Here is an 18,174-nt window from a genome sequence, read left to right as displayed (position 1 = left end):
ATTTTGACAAAAATCGACCCAGCTTTTTCCATGGATGAGGGGGCCGAGTTGATCTACACCACCAAGTGGCTCTGTAATTACTGCCAAAATGCATTGAGCGAAGAGCAGTGAAAGCGGCTCCCTCTATAGCACTCCAGCTTGTGTCTTACAAACCCTGGTTTGTCAAGATGCTCCCTGAGCTGGCAGAAATATTGGCCACTCAATCCTGTGGCCAAATTAGCCCCTGCTCCAGATCCTAAGTTTCCCAGTTCTCCACTTTCTTCCACTTCCTGCCTTTCACTAGCTTACTGCTCACTTACTTGTAGGCTAGCTTTCCCCTGCCTCCTCACCTTTTAGTCCTGTGCCCTTGTGCCATTTGGATATCTCTCTGATTGCCCTTCTGCAAACCATCCCTCTGCATGTCTTCTCAACCTCTACAGTCTTTTTCCCTGGTGCATTGAAGGAAAGTGCCCGGATGCAAGTATATTTTCATTGGTTCACACGGCTCATTCTCTGGTCATCCCCCCACCCAACACTGTGGTTCTTCAACTTCCCAGCGACTCCACTGAGCCTGTCTCTGTTTCTAATATTGACCCTACCTCCAGCTGAGCCTAAGCTAATTATCTGAGCCTGACTTTCTCTCTCTTTCAATCTGAGCGTGAACCTCAGCCTTGCATATGAACTCGGTCTGTGTCTGTTACAGTTTGTCCCATTCATCATCCAAAGTTTTATTGAACTTGCTTCCTCACTGACCAGGAACTCCTCCTGGCTACTGTCACTGCAGCCCAGCTCTATGTCACAGCCTTGAGCAATGAGATTACCTGTCCACTCACTTCTTTGGATTTAACTCTGCCAGCTGTGTCATGGTGTCTGCCTTTGGGTCCTGCTCTCTGTTGCCTACTGCTACAACTGAGAAAAGGTGGGTAGATGCTCTCCCACTGCACAGTGACATTTTCTCAATCTTGCGGTCGTACGCTGTGCCAGTCATTGTCGATGCAATCTCCTACTTGCCTACTCACCTCGCCCACTCTCTGTGTTTTCAGTGCTGATGGCTGGGAGTATTTAGACCTTTTTCATACTGAGACATAACCACTAAATGTCACAGTGTTCAATTTTTAGGCAACATATTATTACAGCAAAGTATATTCTTACATTAATGTGTAATTTACAGCCATTGTGGTCATGACTTCAAGACTAAAGACTTTGAAACATGAAACCAATATGCTGAAAAATATTGGAAAGTGAAAGACTAATGCAGAGACAGGGAAGCTGAAAAGACCCAGACAGAGCAGCTTGTTGAGCAAGACGGATAAACAAACACACATACTGAGAAAGGTGGTAAGTACAGCCAGAGAGAATATCCATACTTACCCTTCAAGTAATGCTCATAATGTGTATTCAGGTTAGGTTCAATCAGTTTATTCCCAGACAGACAGTCCAAGGCCCTTGCAGTGCAAATTAGGCCAGACAGGCTAAATTTAAGACTCAAAGACCTTATTAGTGCTCTTATGAATCACAACTCCCACAGGCTGATGTCAACATAGTGAAATATTTCAAACAACAGGCAGGAGTCAATAAATGTAGAGATAATACAGCATGGTAGAGATAATACAGTATGGAAGCTGCAAATACTGGGACTGTTTGATTTATTGCCTTGTCAACTGTTTCTTTAACATCTTTTCAACTTCCTACCCACCCACCCTCCCTCCCTCCCTCGCACCTTTGTTTTTTTCTCACCTCAGTGATGTAGTCATTACCATCCTTGCCACAGATGGCTTTGACGGCACAGATATCCAGGCCTCCAAAGATCTCTGAGCAGGTATCAACCCACAGCTTATACCTGTCACAAAGAGAAGCAGACATGCTTGACTGGACCTGGCCAAAATGTATAATCTGCTCACAGAAAACTACAAAAATAAGCTACGATGTACTTTCTTGCAGACATGAAAATGGCACTTTGCTGCATGAAACAGAACTAGTGATGAAAACAGAACCTTGACTTACACCATCTTCTTTGGCTTGTAAATACATTTTGTTCTTGTTCACAACTTTGTCCATAATATTGACTTAATCACCTCAGCACAGTATGCTAGTGCAAATGTTGCTCCTCAGGGTGTTTAACCTGACAGTAAACCTGTTACAGAACCTCTCTAGCTCCAAGCTGGGTCGATAAAGGTGCTGCTGCTATCTCGCTTCGCTGTGTGTATGGAAAACTGTATAAAATCTAATTAAGGCCAAACAGACAAATCAATATTGACCTGAAGGATGCAACTGTACATTCCTAATTTTCTCCACAGTGTCAGATTCACCAGACAACTTTTAAGCTCACATTTGGAAGTTTTAAAGTATATGTAATGTACTGTACTCTGTTACTAGCTGTCACAGATTAAATAAGTCTTGCTGATATTAATGTATTTTTGTTGGTTTTGCATAGTGGGAGATACTTCCTCATTCTGTCAGGACTTACGGTGGCGGTGTTTGGTTTGGAAAGATCAAGCATTAACAAATTGAGCTAAAAAACTGTTTGACAAATCATACACTGTAAAGGAAAATAACTATGTTGGCGCTGTTCCATATACTTAAAATTAGTATTTATGCATCCATTTAGTGCTCCATACAGATATTGGTGCAGCAACTGCAGTACACACAATCATACTCATACATTTTGACTTGTTATAGCAGGAGAAGCAGAGGTGTAGTGTGTAACATTGCGATGGCTCTGTCACACATGTATGTCAGAAATTACGCCTGTTTTTCCTGCTTTGACAGGCCAAGACGCACTCTTTGAAAAGGGTCTTTAATCCAGATTTTAGCCTTGAGCACAGCGGTTCAATGCGAAAACATTAAATATCCTTAGCCTCCTAAGGAAGAACCTGTATCATCACGACCCAACTTAATACATACATTAAAAATAAATGCACAGTGCATTGTTAACCCACTAAGAATATCAACTCATTTCCAAACATCTGTGTGTTTACCCATGTGAACTGCTTTCAGCTGAATAAATCTGCTGTGCGAGTACAATGTGACTAACTGTGACATAACACAAGAGATATGTGTGATACCAGGGCGGCCTGAGCATCACTAATGTGGAAGCGGCGCTCACTTGTCAGTCATGGCTACTTGTTCCAACATGGCAGATCCAGTGTTGCTCTTCCAATTACCAGAGATGGATGTTCGCCTGGAAGAAGAACAGGAAATTGTGCGTTAAATTATTGCAGACACCCTTCACTTGCAGAAATTATAAAAACAAGAAATCAAAGGAAGACAAAACTAGACAACCTTGAAGCCTGTGTAGTCAGGCAACAAGCGCAGATGCAGGTTATAAGGCTGATTAGCATCCTGAAAAATAGGCCAGCTACCAAATGGTCTTTGTTTTACAGCGAGCTCATAGGTTTACACACAACAAATACAGGTTTACACACAACAAAAAGCATGCAAATAAAAGCGGACTGGCATGCTAATCTGCAGGCTTTACATTTCAGATTGTTAAACTTATGCTCTGTTAAAGCAGATGTCTGTGCACATGAACATGTACAATATATGAAGAAAAAAAAAACTCTTCCCTGAATCCGACTAACAAGCAAGAACACACTCACATGTATGCTTTGTAGTCAGTGCCGATTTTCTGGACCCTGATGTCGTACTTGGCGTCTACAAATGGCTCTGTAGTGCAGTAGGTCTGAGTGATGGCCACCACACTTGCAATGTCCTGGAAGTCACTCACATTGTCCACTTTGACCTACAGAGGAATACGAATAGTACATGTAGAAACAGAATTACATATATATAGTAATAATGTAATTCTAGCTTTGGTAAAAAACAAATTACATACTGCAACTATTTTCTGTAACAATAAAAAGGAAAAAAGAAAAAGGATTTTATCTTATTTCCGTGTTTTGTGTTTTGTCTTGCTGAGAGATAAATGAGAAGATTGATGCCACTCTATTGTATGTACGTTAAATATGAAGCCAGGAGACAGTTAGCTTAACACTTAGCTTAGCATAAGGACATGGTAAATAGTTGGCTTGGCTATGTCCAAAGGTAAAAAAAAATCTTCCTACCAGCACCTCTAAAGCTCACCGATAAACACATTCTGCCCTGTTGGTTTGATATGTAGAAAAACCAAAGTGGAAAAAGAAAAAGAAAAACATTTTGTTTTATTTGGACAGTGCTAGGCAAGCTGTTTCCCCCTGCTTCCAGTCTTTTTGCTAAACTAAGCTAATCTCCTGCTGGCTCTAGCTTCATACTTTCCTCCACAGATATAGATAGATAGATAGATAGATACTTTATTTATACCCTGGGGGAAATTCACATATGACAGTGGTGTCAATCTCGTCTAACTCTCTGCAAGAAAAAAATTATATTTATAAAATATTTGTAAAATAGTATTCCCCAAAATGTCAGACTATTTCATCTACACAAAGAGTTTGCGAATCTAAATGATACAAACTCATAGACTGCTCTTCTTGAGTGAAGCATTCTGCTTGTAATTTGCATTGTTCGTGTTGATAGTGTCTAAATACACTCATATTATCAATACAGACCTAATCCATTATCTGGGTCAGTGTGGAGTCCGGAAATGAAACTGTTATGGCCTCTGCAGGAGACATTGTCATTGTCCTAGAAGTGACATGGTCCACTTTCCTCAAAAACCACAGTGGAATCTATTGTACTTGTGCTTTCACTCTGTATTTATCATAAATTACTTCAAACTATTCCCCTTGGGGAGAAGCAACAAAGTAATAAAACAGATTTTAAAAAAGTGTAATTTTTACTTCTGTGGGAGACTACAGGTACAGATTAGATAGGGGGAAAAAAGAAGGCAAATGGTACAGACTGATAAGAGGCCCAGCTACACACAGGGGAAGGACAGTAACACCATATCAGATCGAGCAGTTCAGAGGAGTGATGTGTGGTGGATCGATGAGGAGTGGTAGAAAGAGAATAAACACTTCACTCTCATTTCACCCAGAAAATATGAACACAGTTGTCAGTCACAAAGCATTACACAGCACAATGAGAGGAGAAAAGGTGAACTGAGGGAGAATATGAAGAGATGTGCTGCAGTAATGAAAGGAGGAAAGGATAAGGAAAGTCAGATAATAAGAAAACAGAGGAAGAAGAAGGAGAGAGGATATTCAGTGGTGGTATATGTCAGGGAAAGCATTACACAGTACCAATGACATGTGGTGGTGCTTAGTGTAGCCATTCAACTATCTCTGGGCACACAGAGAGATTTCAAACCACTTCCAAATGGCAATTTGTCAAATGATGCAACGGTCTAATGGGTCGGCTCCACTCCAACATGCAGCTATTTTCTCCCATTTCGTGAATTTGTCTTCAGTTTAAACAAGACAAAAACAGCTTGATGTCTGTGTCATTTGATCACAATAAGTGCTTCAATGTTGTAAGCTAATTTCAAGAGATTTAACCTTTCATGAACTCATTAATTTTCCATGTAAATGTGTTTTGTTTTCTGTTTTTGTTTTTTTTTCTATGAAAAGAGCATCACTGTAAGGGAATCAATATTACCTTTCCCATTCCAGAGTGGGCATGTCCGATCTTCACCACTACTGGGAAGCCTGGTGTTGTAATCTGTAAAAGAAATTATATAATTCAGTGATGAGTAATGATTAACAATACAGAATGACAACAGTGGTTATTCATATCAACACACTGGAAAAATCCGGAAGTGAAAACATTTTAGAAGTACCCACTGTTGGTGAGTGACTGCGTTTTCACTATTCACAGATGTATTTAGGCAAGAAAAGCCTTTTGTGTTATTTGTTGTTAGTTGTTTTATCAAAAATGATTTTAAGACTGTGAAATGAAATACTTTGCGAGGAAAGCAATTTTCTGCAGTGGGCATATTGACACAGAAAAAGTCTATTAGAGAAACATGCAGTTCAAAAAAGGAAACTGATACAGATGTATATGGAATATCTGCTGAAATCACATTAGTGAATAGAGTGTGTTCGATACAGGATTTTGTGGTCCATACCAATAAATATTTGATTAACTAAGAAACAGTGATAGTAATATTTAACTTTATATTCAGTTTTTAACATAAATGTAAGGATCCCTTAAATTAGTTTTTGTTCTGTTTTACAATTCATCTTCTAGGGACGACTTATGTCTGAATGTATTATGGCAGTCCCTCTAATTGCTGTTATTATTTTTCAATAAAAGCCTAAAATGTCAACTTGGCAGAACTAAAGGAAAAAGCTGGATCTCCAAAGTCATTACAATACTTTGTCTAGGGAACATGAATGTCTGTGCCAAAGTTTGTGCCAATACATTGCATTTGCACAGAATATGACCTGCTGGTGGTACTAGAAGAAAAGTTAGGGAATCACCAAAGTCCGTAGGATTCATCCTCTAGTGGTCATTAATATCTGTGCAAAATTTCATGGCAATTCATCCAGCAGTTGTTGAAATATTTCAGTGAGCCTTGCCAGGTTACATAATGCATGATACATAATGCATACACATTTCTTAATTACCTCAAGCATCTCAGCCAATGTACAGGCCAATATATCTGCAATAACCAAATATAAGATGATATATACCGATATTTTGATTTATCCAACTCTGTTCCTGAACATTTTATTCAAAAATGTAAAACATTAAATTAATGTGTAATTTACTTTTTAGGAGTAGTGACATGCATTCAGATTACAAGATGTCTCATTTTATTCAAAATGAGTTATGAAGTTATGAAACAGCAATACTACTAGTCTACAGCTGAGCACAAATCAGACAAATCTATGACTCAGATGTTGCACTGATGATCACACAACCTGTCTCTGAAAACAACAACTACAACACTAATCTTGAACTTGAAAAGAAGCTCCACAGCTGATTTGATTCTGTAAAACATCGTCATAATTTTCACAACAATCATGACTAAGTGACTACACCTACAGCAGCCTATGGGAGGAGAGCGAGGACATCAAAAGAGGGTAGAAGAAGAGGCAAAGGATGGTAGTTTTTTTTTTTTTTTCCTGCGTTTGAGGAGGCTGTCCCTAAATTGTTGAGTACATAAGAGGCTCCCTGTGTGCGACCCTCTCAGCATTCAAGACCAGAGTGAGAGGGGATCCAACTATTGTAAGTTTCTCAGTGTGTTGTCTACAGAGAGGGAGAGAGAGAGAAAGAAGAGAGGGAAAGACGAGAGAGGGAGCAGTGACAGCAGCAGCCTACCCTTCAAGTTATTTGCTCCAGCTTAAATTCAGAGGTGTACTTTAAACTTATGAAAACATTTCTATCCACAGCTGCCTTTCGGCTCAGCAGAGCTCATCTTACTACTTCAACTCTACTGTCTTATCTGGCCCCCCTCCCTCCCTCGCTGACTGCCAGCCTGATTTGCTTCCCGGGGAACTTAACGGGATCAGAAGAGGTTGCCGAGCGTTCTTTCATCGAGTGCTGGAGCAGTCAGAGGCAGCCAGAGTCGTCATGGCCATGTCCCAGGAGCGGAGTGCGTGTCTGGGGCTCTGGGTGCTCCTTTTGCTTGGTGCAGGCATGGAGGAAGTTGTGGAGGGATGTAGCTGCCACCCAGCACACCCACAGCAGCTTTTTTGCAGCGCTGAGATTGGTAAGTTATTGACTGGAGATCAATTTAGTTTGTGTTCACTCACAAAATTTAAAAGCTGCTGTATTTAATAATAATAATAATAGGAGACTGGTTTTAAGTTCTTCAGACTTTGAATGAAATGACCAGAAAGGGGGGGTGTGATTTCAAAATGGGAGGAATGGCCCTCCTTCCAAAATAATTGATGATTTGGCTTATTGATCAATTTAATTAGATTTTCTGAGAGGTAACTAATTCTAATCCACAGAGTGAACCTACTATGCCAAGAACTAATCAATAGGTTTTCATGGCTGAGCTTTTCATGGCGGTTGATTTATTATTGTGGCTTTTTCCAATTATATTCATCAAAAATATCAGTTGTTGAAGTTGTTAAAGAACAAAATAGGATGGCTGTATAAAATATTAGTGTGGTGGGTGGTTAGTGGAGGGATTATTCATTGATATCAGTTATAACATCATCAGTTTCTTTTAAATGAGTGAGTGTAAAGAAGAGAAATACATGCACCCTTGTTACTCAGACTTGCCTTTCTTTTTCTTATATTTTCTATTTCTTATATTTAGCCTTTATATTTTTTTATTTGAAAACAGTGCTACTTGTTTTATTTTTGAGTCTTCTTGCTCTTAATCACATAAAACAAACTAAAAAACAGTCAGCACAGAGTGGCCCCGGCCTACTTTCTATCTGTCTGTCTGTCCGGCTATCTGCCTGTCTCTCTGTCTGACGCCCCCCATCATCCACTTCTCTCTTGTCTAAGCACAGGCCAAAACCAACACTCTGCTCTGACTTTGAGTACTTGGCTCCAGACTGTGGAAAGCTGGAGTATGTGCTTCTGTCAAAGGTTACACTCCAGCAGAGGAGAGCGAGAGAGAGAGAGAAAGTAGAAGAAGAAATTGCTTTTATTTTAGTCTTGTTTTCTAATTGGTCTGTATCTCCCTTCAGGTTTAGAGAGGGTCGCCTCCTTCAAAGTGCTTTGGAAATGTGTCTCAAAAAATAGTCAGTATGAAATGGAAGCTGAGACCTGTTTTCAAAACCCCCATAACGCCAAATTAGATCTGGGTTATGGGAACACAATGAGTAAGCCTATCTGGGGCAGTGTTTTTAGGACAGAGTTTTACATATGAAATGTGTCATCCATGAGTGAGATGTAAGTATCATTATTCTGTTTTCTCCGTCTGAACAATTTGAGGTCTTCACAAAGCCTGGTCCTGCAACGTCCTGATGAGTTAGACTGGAACAGACATAAACCAGTTCTCAATCTAGACTTACTGGTCTTGTTGGCATCATGCTGGGTTGAATTTTATAACCATAAACTATATGTGTGTGTAAGTTTTCATTGGAAACAAAAACGTCCCAAAACAGTTGTATAACATGACACAAAAGTAAACCAATCTGTAGGTTATTCTACATCATGTGGCCAACATTCAAAAACTGAAACTGTCTTTGAAACAAGCCTATTACAAAATAATAGGAGAATTTTTGTTGAACTATTTTTTATCAGAACTTGTATCCAAACCACTGGACCCAAACAAAATGTTTTGAATGACTGTTTAGTAAACCCCTCCACTGAACAGCAATTAGCCAATCGTAGCTTAGCAACCTCAACCAAGCAGAGCAGTCAAAGTTTAGATTTGTTAAAGACACATGTTAAAGCAGTAAGTTTACTTTATAAAACCAGAAACAGAAGAGCAAATGTGTAAAGAATGGATTAAACCATGTTTATCTGGATTAATGTAAGCTGCATATGTTAACATGTTTGCCTAACTAGCTACAGTAATAACGCTAACATAGTGTTACATCAGAAAAAGCCCCTTCGAGATTTGAACATCCACTAATTTATATTTACCCACTTCACTGGCGTCCATTTTGGATGCCACTATCAGAGTTCAGTGTAATGTTAGCAGCTCTGACCTGATTTGGGAGAAGCTTTATTTACATACAAAGTCCTCATCCTCAAAACATTCCTCTTGTTATGTTAAAAGAGAAACATACAGTTTGAAAATATGAACAATAAAGCATAAATCTCATAACCTCCATGTTGCTTGTCCAAGTAAGCATTCAAACAAAAGTGACAACAAAATAACTATCTTAAAGTTTCCCCTGTCGCACTGTAGGCTGCTACATGGAGTCTAATCCTACAGCTAGCTAGTTTGACTGTAGTCTTTGCTTCAGTCTTTTAACACAATATCATCTGTATGTAGGCCTAAGCACCAAGTGGCTACCTAAGACATGTTTGCATGAGAACGAGTCAACCGGACAGCAAGAGATTTCAACCAGCTCATGGAACTGATGCTAATTAGTTAGCTAGCTCCAATAAGATAACAACAGTTGTCATTTCAGGCGGCAAAATGCAGTTGTTGGCTAGAGCTGAGAAGCCAGATTTTGTTTACCTCAGTGTTTCAAAAGCTGTTAACAATTGTGGTAAATCTGGCACTATTATTATTATTATTATTATTATTATTATCATACATAATAATATTATATATTATATTAGAAATTACATATGTCTTGTACAAGGGCAGAAAGTTTGACAGGCGTAGCAAGAGTAACTAAGGGGGCGGGGCTTGGAACACGGTCAATTGACCACAGGTTCTTTTGTAATTAGGTCCCACTTCCTCAGGGTCTGCTTGGGTGCCTGGTTTTAAATGTCTGAGTCCTGATTTGGACACAAAAGTCAGTGGTCCCCTTTCAGGTAGGATGCAACTTTCTGGACCCATGAATAAGAACTAAGGAAAATCCCTCACTTACAATAAGTGCATCTAAGAAATCTTTTCATCTGGTGGCATCTGTGGTTACACTGTCCTTGTTGTTTTCTAAGGATAGACTGGTGGTGGCCTTCAGTTGACCTGACAGTGTTGTCAGAGTCGATGAGCCCTTTGAATAAAGCTGTACATCTGAGTAATATCCCATCTGGACAAACCTTGGACGATTCCCTGGCCATGTTTGTGTATTTGACATTGTGTGTGTGTGTGTGTATGTGTGAGTGTGTATGTGTGAGTGTGTGAGAGTCTGTGCGTGTGTTGGACAGAGGCCAAGCCATGCCAACACAGCCTAATCCATCTCTCTCTCTTTCTTTCCCTCGCTCTCCCTACTTCATTTCCATGTCTATAGGCTTGGTCTAATGGGCTGCATACTAACAATATCAGTGTGAAAGCCCGCTGACAGTCCAGCTTTGTGAGCATGACAAGGGTGCCGATTCATCTGGGAGGGGGGAAGTTACTTACTACATCAGTTCTCATGGTACAAGTTTGCAATATTTCTTTGGTTATGTAGCTGTGAGGCAGATGCACAGACACTTTCACTCTCCAGGCATGCCTGTGCTTATTCCTGTTTGTTACACAGCTGCAGCAACTGAATGGAGTGGGTAACCTAGCCTGCGCAGTTCAAAAGATGTCTAGGTGGGGGGCAAACATTTCAGAGAATCTGGGCCAAGAGAATCAACAGACAACAAGCTTGAGTTTTGCGGTTCAGTTATTACCTGTAACCTCTACAATAAATGTCATCAAATACACTACAAATCTATTATGTGTGGAACATGATCCAACACAGATTTTTTCAGTTTTATCTGGCATGAGCAGACATTGTCTTATAAATGATTAAAGTCACTGATCTGCTGTAATGATAAAATGAAAAAAAAAAAAAAATGACAGTACTGTTCTCGGCTAACTGGCTATACCAACTTCTGTCCTCTTCCACGTGCACTGATGTATGGCCAATGCTCATACTGCCAACTATTTGATCCTTACACATAGCACTGTTATGCCTTGGTGTATTAATTACCACTAATAGACCACACAGACCATTTACTAAGCGCAGAAGGAAAGATTTAAGTGGGGCGACTAATTTAACCTCATCTACTTTAAGATATGTTTCTTGTTGCCAAAGGAAGTGCAGATGAAAGAGTTGAACTCAAGAAAGAAGGCAATAATAAGATTGTTGGTACAGTGTAGTATTTCTATGTATTGAGCTTGAGTGGCAGGTGATATAATATTCGCTGAGGGGGTGGGTGTAGTGATGTAATTGTACATATAGTAAATATGGCATCACCCTTTAAAATACTATTTACCAACAGGGAGTGGAAAGAGTATTAAGATTTGAAAATGCTGCAGTGTGAAAATCATCAAGAGTCCTGGATGCAAAATATTACCTAAAGCAAGAGTTCAACATTGTGGAAAATACAAATTTTCCCATTTTGTTGAGAATTTGATGAGAAGATCATTACCACTCTCATGTCTGTGAGGTAAACACAAAACTAGTCCATGTTAGTTTGGGTTAGCCAGCGATAACAGATAAACAGCTAGCTTGGCTGTATCCAAAGGTAAAAACAATCACCTACCAGCAGCTGTAAAGCTGACTGTAAACCTCTAAATTCAGTTTTTATGCTAAGCTAAGCTAACAGGCTGCTTACTGGTTCTTGTGATATACTTACCAACAGATATGAGGGAGGTATCAATCTTCTCATCAAACTCTTGACAAGCACTATTCCTTTAAAAAAACATACAAACGTACAAGCAGCAAAAGTATCTTCAGGTCTGAAACTAAAAGTGCTTATCATATACTCATTATGTTAGATTACATTATCAATACATTGGCTTTTAAGCAGCAATGTTGAAGCTGGAGTTACATCAAACCTCTGTGCTACTACAGCACATTACACAAGTACAACAACATATTTTGTGATGTTTAGCGTATATGTTCAGCATGTAATAACTCTGCAAAGTTATCTAAAACTGTGGCTGTCAAGTAAATGAGGTGGAGTAAATTACAAACACCTCAAAATAGTACTTAAGTACAGTACTTTATGTCTCCAGCTTGATGAAGATTTACTCAAATTTACCCTTTTTTAATTTATCCAATTTTATGTATGTGTGTAGGTGACTTTACAGGCAGGTGTGTCCTTATGAGGCCAGACTTTGTTAAGTGTACTGTAATGTTTTATGTAACATCTATGTGCTTACTTCATTTTCTATTTACCCTTTCTACTTTCTCACATTTTAGGCCAGTAGGCTGTTTCCCTAATGTACTTTCTTTCTATATTCTATTGATAGACTCAAGATGGTTTCTACTTCACTTGGATTACCCCAACAGCACTGTATTAATCTACTGTATTAATCTGAAGGCCTAATGTTATCAGACCTATTGCCATGCTCTATTTGAGCCCGAGGCTTTGGATTATGCAGTGAAAGAATGGAGTGAATCAAAGTTATATTAAGCAGGCATGTAGGACTGTCCTCTCTGACATTTTTGTCCTTAGACTAGCCATGTTGCTGTGGGTGATGCAATGCACTCAGATTAAACTATAACACTACACACAAATTCACATTTGTTTGCCGCCTTGCCTTTCTATTTCATTGCATGTTTAACAGATTAAAAAAAAAAGTCTCTTTTTCTCCTGAAGCAATTTCACAGAACACGCTGAGCTCCTCCTCCTCCTCTTACCAGCAGACAAAACCGCGGTGTAGTTATGTGACGAGCGAGAAGCAAAAACAAGGGGGTGGTTTGCTTAGCTGTGTGACAGGGTGAGTGGGTTAGGAGGGGTGCTGGGTCACACTTTCTCTCCCCCTCATTAATACTGTAGCTTTTCTCTTTCTTTCATGGCTTTACCAAGGTCAGTCGCTCCAATTCTGCCTCTCTGTTTCTCTTTTCTCTCCGTCTTTCTGCATCTTCCTCTGGTGAATCTACAGGCGACTCTTTTCTCTCTTTAGACATACAGTGTGAAAAGTAGGAGAGGAATGACAATTATCTAGCAGTGTTGAAAGGAATATTCCTTACAGGCGATTTACTGGAGAAGCCAAATTGAATTGCTCGCTTATCAAGATATTTTAGTATATTGCATTTATATGCATCTATATATATACGTTTATATATCCAGTCCATGATTGGCAGTATAAAAACTTCACTTATTAAAATTTGAATCATTTTCTGAGTGAAAACCTCCTACATGACATGTATGCTGTAATGCAGCAATATTTCGCCAATGTGCCACTGCTTTTCAGATTGTTAATGCAGCTGTCTGACTGTAAGACTTGAGGTTTTGGGAAAACAGAGACTCAATCTGAAAGACAGCTGTAGCAGTAGTCTTAATTATGTTTGATGTATTACGCTACAGCAGTGTTATTAGTTTAAAGGAAATGTTTGACAGTGGTATTAATTTGTCAGTTAACATTATGAGAAATGCAGATGTCCAAAAGTGCAGGTTTCATGGCTTTGCTGGAAGGAAAAAAGAATATATTGGTAGCAATGAAATCTATAATAACAAGGTTTGATTTGGCACAGTGTGAACTACATGTTGTGGTTGGGATGAATAAAACCTACAATGTTAATAATACTTTGATTATAATGAGTGTTTTCTCTCTAAATGACAGGCTGTAAAATTATATGACTTCAGTGTTACCTTCCTGCCGAGAACCACAGTCCAATTATCCTGCTGCTTTACTCTTCGACTTGATTCACAGTATGGGATAAAATAATGCAGAGCGCCAGACATGGTTTGGCTTCAGTGTGTGTGTGTGTGTGTGTGTGTGTGTGTGTGTGTGTGTGTGTGTGTGTGTGGTGTGATGTGGTGTGGTATATACTGTATACATAAATGTGTGTGTGTCCGTGTGTGTGGAGTCAGTTAATGGGAGTGTGCAAGCAGAGAGCTACTTGTTATTCCATGTGGGTTTTGATTTCACTCCCAGAGGAGAGGAGGGACACATCCTGTATCACTATTGAGAGGGACTGCTACAGTGTCTCTGTGGAGATTTGTGGAGACAAATCAATCAATCGATCTATCTATCTATCTATCTATCTATCTATCTATCTATCTATCTATCTATCTATCTATTGCATGTAAATCACCTTCTTGTGTTGCCACTTGCATTTATTTGGCATTTCAATTATCTTTCTGTGTTTTCTTTTGGTCTGGCAGTGATAAGGGCAAAGATCTCTGGAGAGAAGATTGTGTCGCCTAGCAACAGCTCCTCACCTTACATGAAGATGATCCAATACGAAATCAAAATGATCAAGGTGAGATCTCAGGACAGCCATAAAAGCTGCTGCTGGTGCAAACATACATCATTTTTAAGGGTTATGCTGCTGTGTATAGCAGGTTTATGTTCGTATCGTCTGCGTATCATCTTTCAGGGAAAGTAGCAAAGAAATTCTAACTGGCTGTGCTAACAAGCAGTTCAGACCTCCTAAATGTCCATGGATGACAGCACTCAATCACTAGAAGAAGTCTTGGTCATATGGTTCAAATGCGTGCAAACGTCTGTCTCCCCATTGTATTATGCGGTTACAGTAAAATTGAATACAGAGCAGAGTATCTGCTTAGTATCAAATATTTATATATTTTTTGATTTACAGCCACTTTAAGTATGCTACATTTTAGGGACATATAAACGTTTTAGTCCTATCATTATTGACTTACATTGCTCCCTCATGTATACTGTATTAAGTCTATTTCAGGCCAGGCTTATACCTCCCCTTTTTCTTGAAACTAGAACCTCTCCACTCTCTTCTCCACGTATGTCTCTGTTTTCAGATGTTCAAAGGTTTTGACAAGGCCAAGGATATCCAGTACGTGTACACTCCAGTCTTCTCCTCTCTGTGTGGGGTCAAACTGGACTCTAACAATAAAGCAGGCTATCTGCTCTCAGGTATAGTTATGAAGTGGTTGGGTTTTATATCACACTTTAATTTGGAAAAAGCAGCAGAAAGTCCATCAAAAGCTGCATACAGTAATGTCAAACTGGTACACCTGGTGTTGTTTTCAGTGGGCGATAACAGGGCGATAATGACAGGATTTTTCTTTTAAAGGAATAGTTCAACATATTTAAATTTAATTTAATTTTATAACATTTTTTAAAACAGACTTAATTAAAATCGCTACAATGTTTGTGATGTTGTGATGCCACTAAACAGGGAGCATGTGGAGCGATGGGAGGATCTCTATTGGCCAATGTGATCTGGTCGAGTCCTGGGACAACTTATCACTGTCACAAAAGAAGAATCTCAACTACAGATACCAGATGGGCTGTGAATGCAGAGTGAGTAAGGACTGTTCCTACTCTCTTCATACATATTTATCTTCGTACCACTCATCTGTCAGTCTGTCTGAGAGTTGCCTACATGAGCTTCAGCTCGAGAAACAAAGCAACTGAGCTGTTAAAGCAAAGAGGTCTTCTTATCTCTTACTCTGTCTCAGACTTTCTTTCCATTTTGGTACAAAAGATTTTCATGTCTCTTATGACTGTTTTTTACAATCAAAATTCATAGCTCATAGCATAAAGTCTCTACAGACACCCAGATCTAGTCTCTTCTAACTTTTACCCGAGCAAAGCTCTTATTCATGGCCCAGGGGAGACCAACTTTGGGAACAAATAATGACATGAGTGAATGAGTAAAAGAATAAATCAAATCTTCTCTCCTCAGATCAACACATGTTACACAGTGCCGTGTGCGTCTACAGGAGAAAACGAGTGCTTGTGGACTGACTGGCTGCTGGATAACAGCCTAAATGGAGAGCAGGCTCGGCAGTACGCCTGCATCCGCCGCTCTGACACAACCTGTAGCTGGTACCGGGGTGGACCTCCGCCCGAGAAAGACTTCCTGGACATGACTGACCCTTGACCTGTAATCCTGACATTGATTTCACTCCATTTGAATCCTGCAACGCCTCAAGAACAAAAAAAAAAAAAAAGTCCTGCTTCGGCTTATGTAGCTCAAATTTGGCGTGCAAAGTAGCAACTGATTTCACTGAAAAATTGGCTGATTTTTTATTTTCAAGGGAGCTTAACTCACCGCTGAGCTTCTGTTTGCAGAGTTCAGGTGGTTGCTACAGCAATGCTAGGAAAAGTTTTATAATCTGCAGGGGTTTTCAGCATTCCTCTGACTCATTTTCTCGCTCTCCACACATTCCACTTCGCTTGCTGTTTTCCACAGAATAAGAATAGAAGCCGATCATCCACTGCAGATTATTCAACCCAGAGTGAATCTTCTTTCTATCCTCTCTGAGGGCCTGGCAGTAAATGCATAACCTTCACAAAAGAGAATAAATTGAGGACCTCATATTTGTTTATGCATAACTTACAATAAGTTATGCAGTAATTTAGGCTATACATTTACTGAAAGAAGAATAAGGAAGTTGGACAATTACTGCAAAACAACAGCGGGAAAATTGTAGGAAAAAAAGACACAGCCCTGCATTGCAAAGTGTACTTTACATGCTGTAAAACAAATCTTCTGTGCACACATTTTTACAGGTAGACTGCAGCACTGCCACCTTTTCTCCACACATTCTGGTGTTGAATTTTTACCTTTATATAATATGGAATAACAGTCCCATGCAAATGAATATGCACTGTACATAAGTATATAGCACAAGACAGTCCCCAGTTAATTATATTTTGACAAAATCCGACACAGGAATTATATATGATGATAATTCTTGTCCATCTAAATCATAACAGTTTAACCTCTCAAATTTCTGAGACTGTAAATATTGTACTTCAGTGAGAATTAACATTTTAAAGGCTAACCAGATCTTGTCTTGTAGGATATAGAGGTTCTTATCCTGTGGTTTTGTGTGTTTAGTTTAATTGGTTGAACTCTGTACTATTTCCTGTGCCAAAAATCTAATCCAGCGCTTTAACAACAGCACTGCCACCTGTAGAAGCCAAGCCCCCCCCCCCGTTCCTTAAAGAAAATGACGTAACAGGACAAGGTTCAATTCTCTATTTTAACTCCTTAAGAGGAACAGGAAGTGGATTCTCCTCAAGGTTCAAGTTTAAGAGCAAATAGTAAAAATTTTGGCACATGACCTTAACCAACAAAAAGAGAAATAACTCTTCATAAATGAGCGATAATTAATGATTAAAGTGTTATTTTTATAGGCCTTATTTAATATAATGACTCAACATTAATTTAAAGGACCCAAATCTGAATTGACCCCTGTCTTGTTACCGGATTACTTCACTGAAGACATACAGATTAAAATGCATTATCACTTGTTATCCTCATAGCCAATATGTCAAGACCATGTTAGGGTCACACTTGACAATAAAATAGTTTCATTTCACCTGCACAATGCAGTCATTTTCTAGATACATTTTGAAATATGTTAATAATTACATTTTCCATGAACTGGTATGATCATAATGCATAATAACTGTATGGCTTTAGTGAAGTGCTATAAAACTATTTCATGTTTGTTTTATACTGAACGAATTGTTTGGGTTTGTATTTATGTCTCTGTTTCTGTCTAAATAGAGTTTTCTATTTCCATGTACCAAAAAAGATTGTATATAAAATGTCTCAATGGAATTAAGTGTCACTGACTCTTTTCTTCAGGTACAAAAATGTTAAAATAATAAGATGCCTTGCAGTACTCCAGGGAGAACACAGAGGTGACATAAACATAAAAAAAACGATTTAATTAAGATTTAAGATTTTGAGGTTCTGCTGTTACTTACTTAATTTGTTTTTCCCACTTGTCTCATTTTCTAACCTTTTGGTTACCTCAACACATCTCTGTGACAAAAACAATAATATTTACCTTAGGGCATTAGAGACACTGAAACATTGTCTCCTGCTTTTATAAAACATTTCACTGCCCAGAGACAAA

General features: G+C 39.0%; 2 protein-coding genes across 3 annotated transcripts in view; one reads left to right on the top strand and one right to left on the bottom strand.

Moving 5' to 3' along the window:
• The window catches only part of syn2b (synapsin IIb), a 73,345-nt gene that overhangs the window by 6,496 nt on the left and 48,675 nt on the right, over nucleotides 1-18,174 (bottom strand). Inside the window, exons 6-9 of the mRNA XM_023426800.2 lie at nucleotides 5,515-5,577; nucleotides 3,579-3,721; nucleotides 3,086-3,160; nucleotides 1,717-1,819 (exon numbers count right to left, since the gene is read on the bottom strand). Coding sequence (XP_023282568.1) covers nucleotides 1,717-1,819; nucleotides 3,086-3,160; nucleotides 3,579-3,721; nucleotides 5,515-5,577 — 384 coding nt within the window. The remainder of the gene's footprint in view (nucleotides 1-1,716; nucleotides 1,820-3,085; nucleotides 3,161-3,578; nucleotides 3,722-5,514; nucleotides 5,578-18,174) is intronic.
• On the top strand, nucleotides 7,049-17,873 carry LOC111670190 (metalloproteinase inhibitor 4). Of its 2 annotated transcripts, none has more exons than XM_023426801.2 (6): nucleotides 7,049-7,089; nucleotides 7,254-7,573; nucleotides 14,479-14,576; nucleotides 15,094-15,208; nucleotides 15,474-15,598; nucleotides 15,984-17,873. In XM_023426801.2, the coding sequence occupies exons 2-6, from the start codon at nucleotides 7,435-7,437 to the stop codon at nucleotides 16,179-16,181; spliced, it is 675 nt and encodes a 224-aa protein (XP_023282569.1). In that variant the 5' UTR covers nucleotides 7,049-7,089; nucleotides 7,254-7,434; the 3' UTR covers nucleotides 16,182-17,873. The 2 variants fall into 2 exon arrangements, with proteins under 2 accessions (XP_023282569.1, XP_023282570.1); XM_023426802.2 differs by having other exon boundaries at nucleotides 15,474-15,602.

Source organism: Seriola lalandi, unplaced genomic scaffold, assembly GCF_002814215.2.
Source record: "Seriola lalandi dorsalis isolate HSWRI2012SDOR001 ecotype SW California unplaced genomic scaffold, Sedor1 jcf7180002054840, whole genome shotgun sequence".
NCBI lineage: Eukaryota > Metazoa > Chordata > Actinopteri > Carangiformes > Carangidae > Seriola > Seriola lalandi.
This window is presented reverse-complemented; position numbering and strand designations above follow the sequence as displayed.

Coding starts and splice junctions, on each gene's coding strand:
- LOC111670190 (XM_023426801.2), top strand. CDS start 7,435: ATGGCCATGTCCCAGGAGCGGAGTGCGTGTCTGGGGCTCTGGGTGCTC. Junction 14,577..15,093: donor ACGAAATCAAAATGATCAAG/GTGAGATCTCAG, acceptor CTCTGTTTTCAG/ATGTTCAAAGGTTTTGACAA. Junction 15,599..15,983: donor AGATGGGCTGTGAATGCAGA/GTGAGTAAGGAC, acceptor TTCTCTCCTCAG/ATCAACACATGTTACACAGT.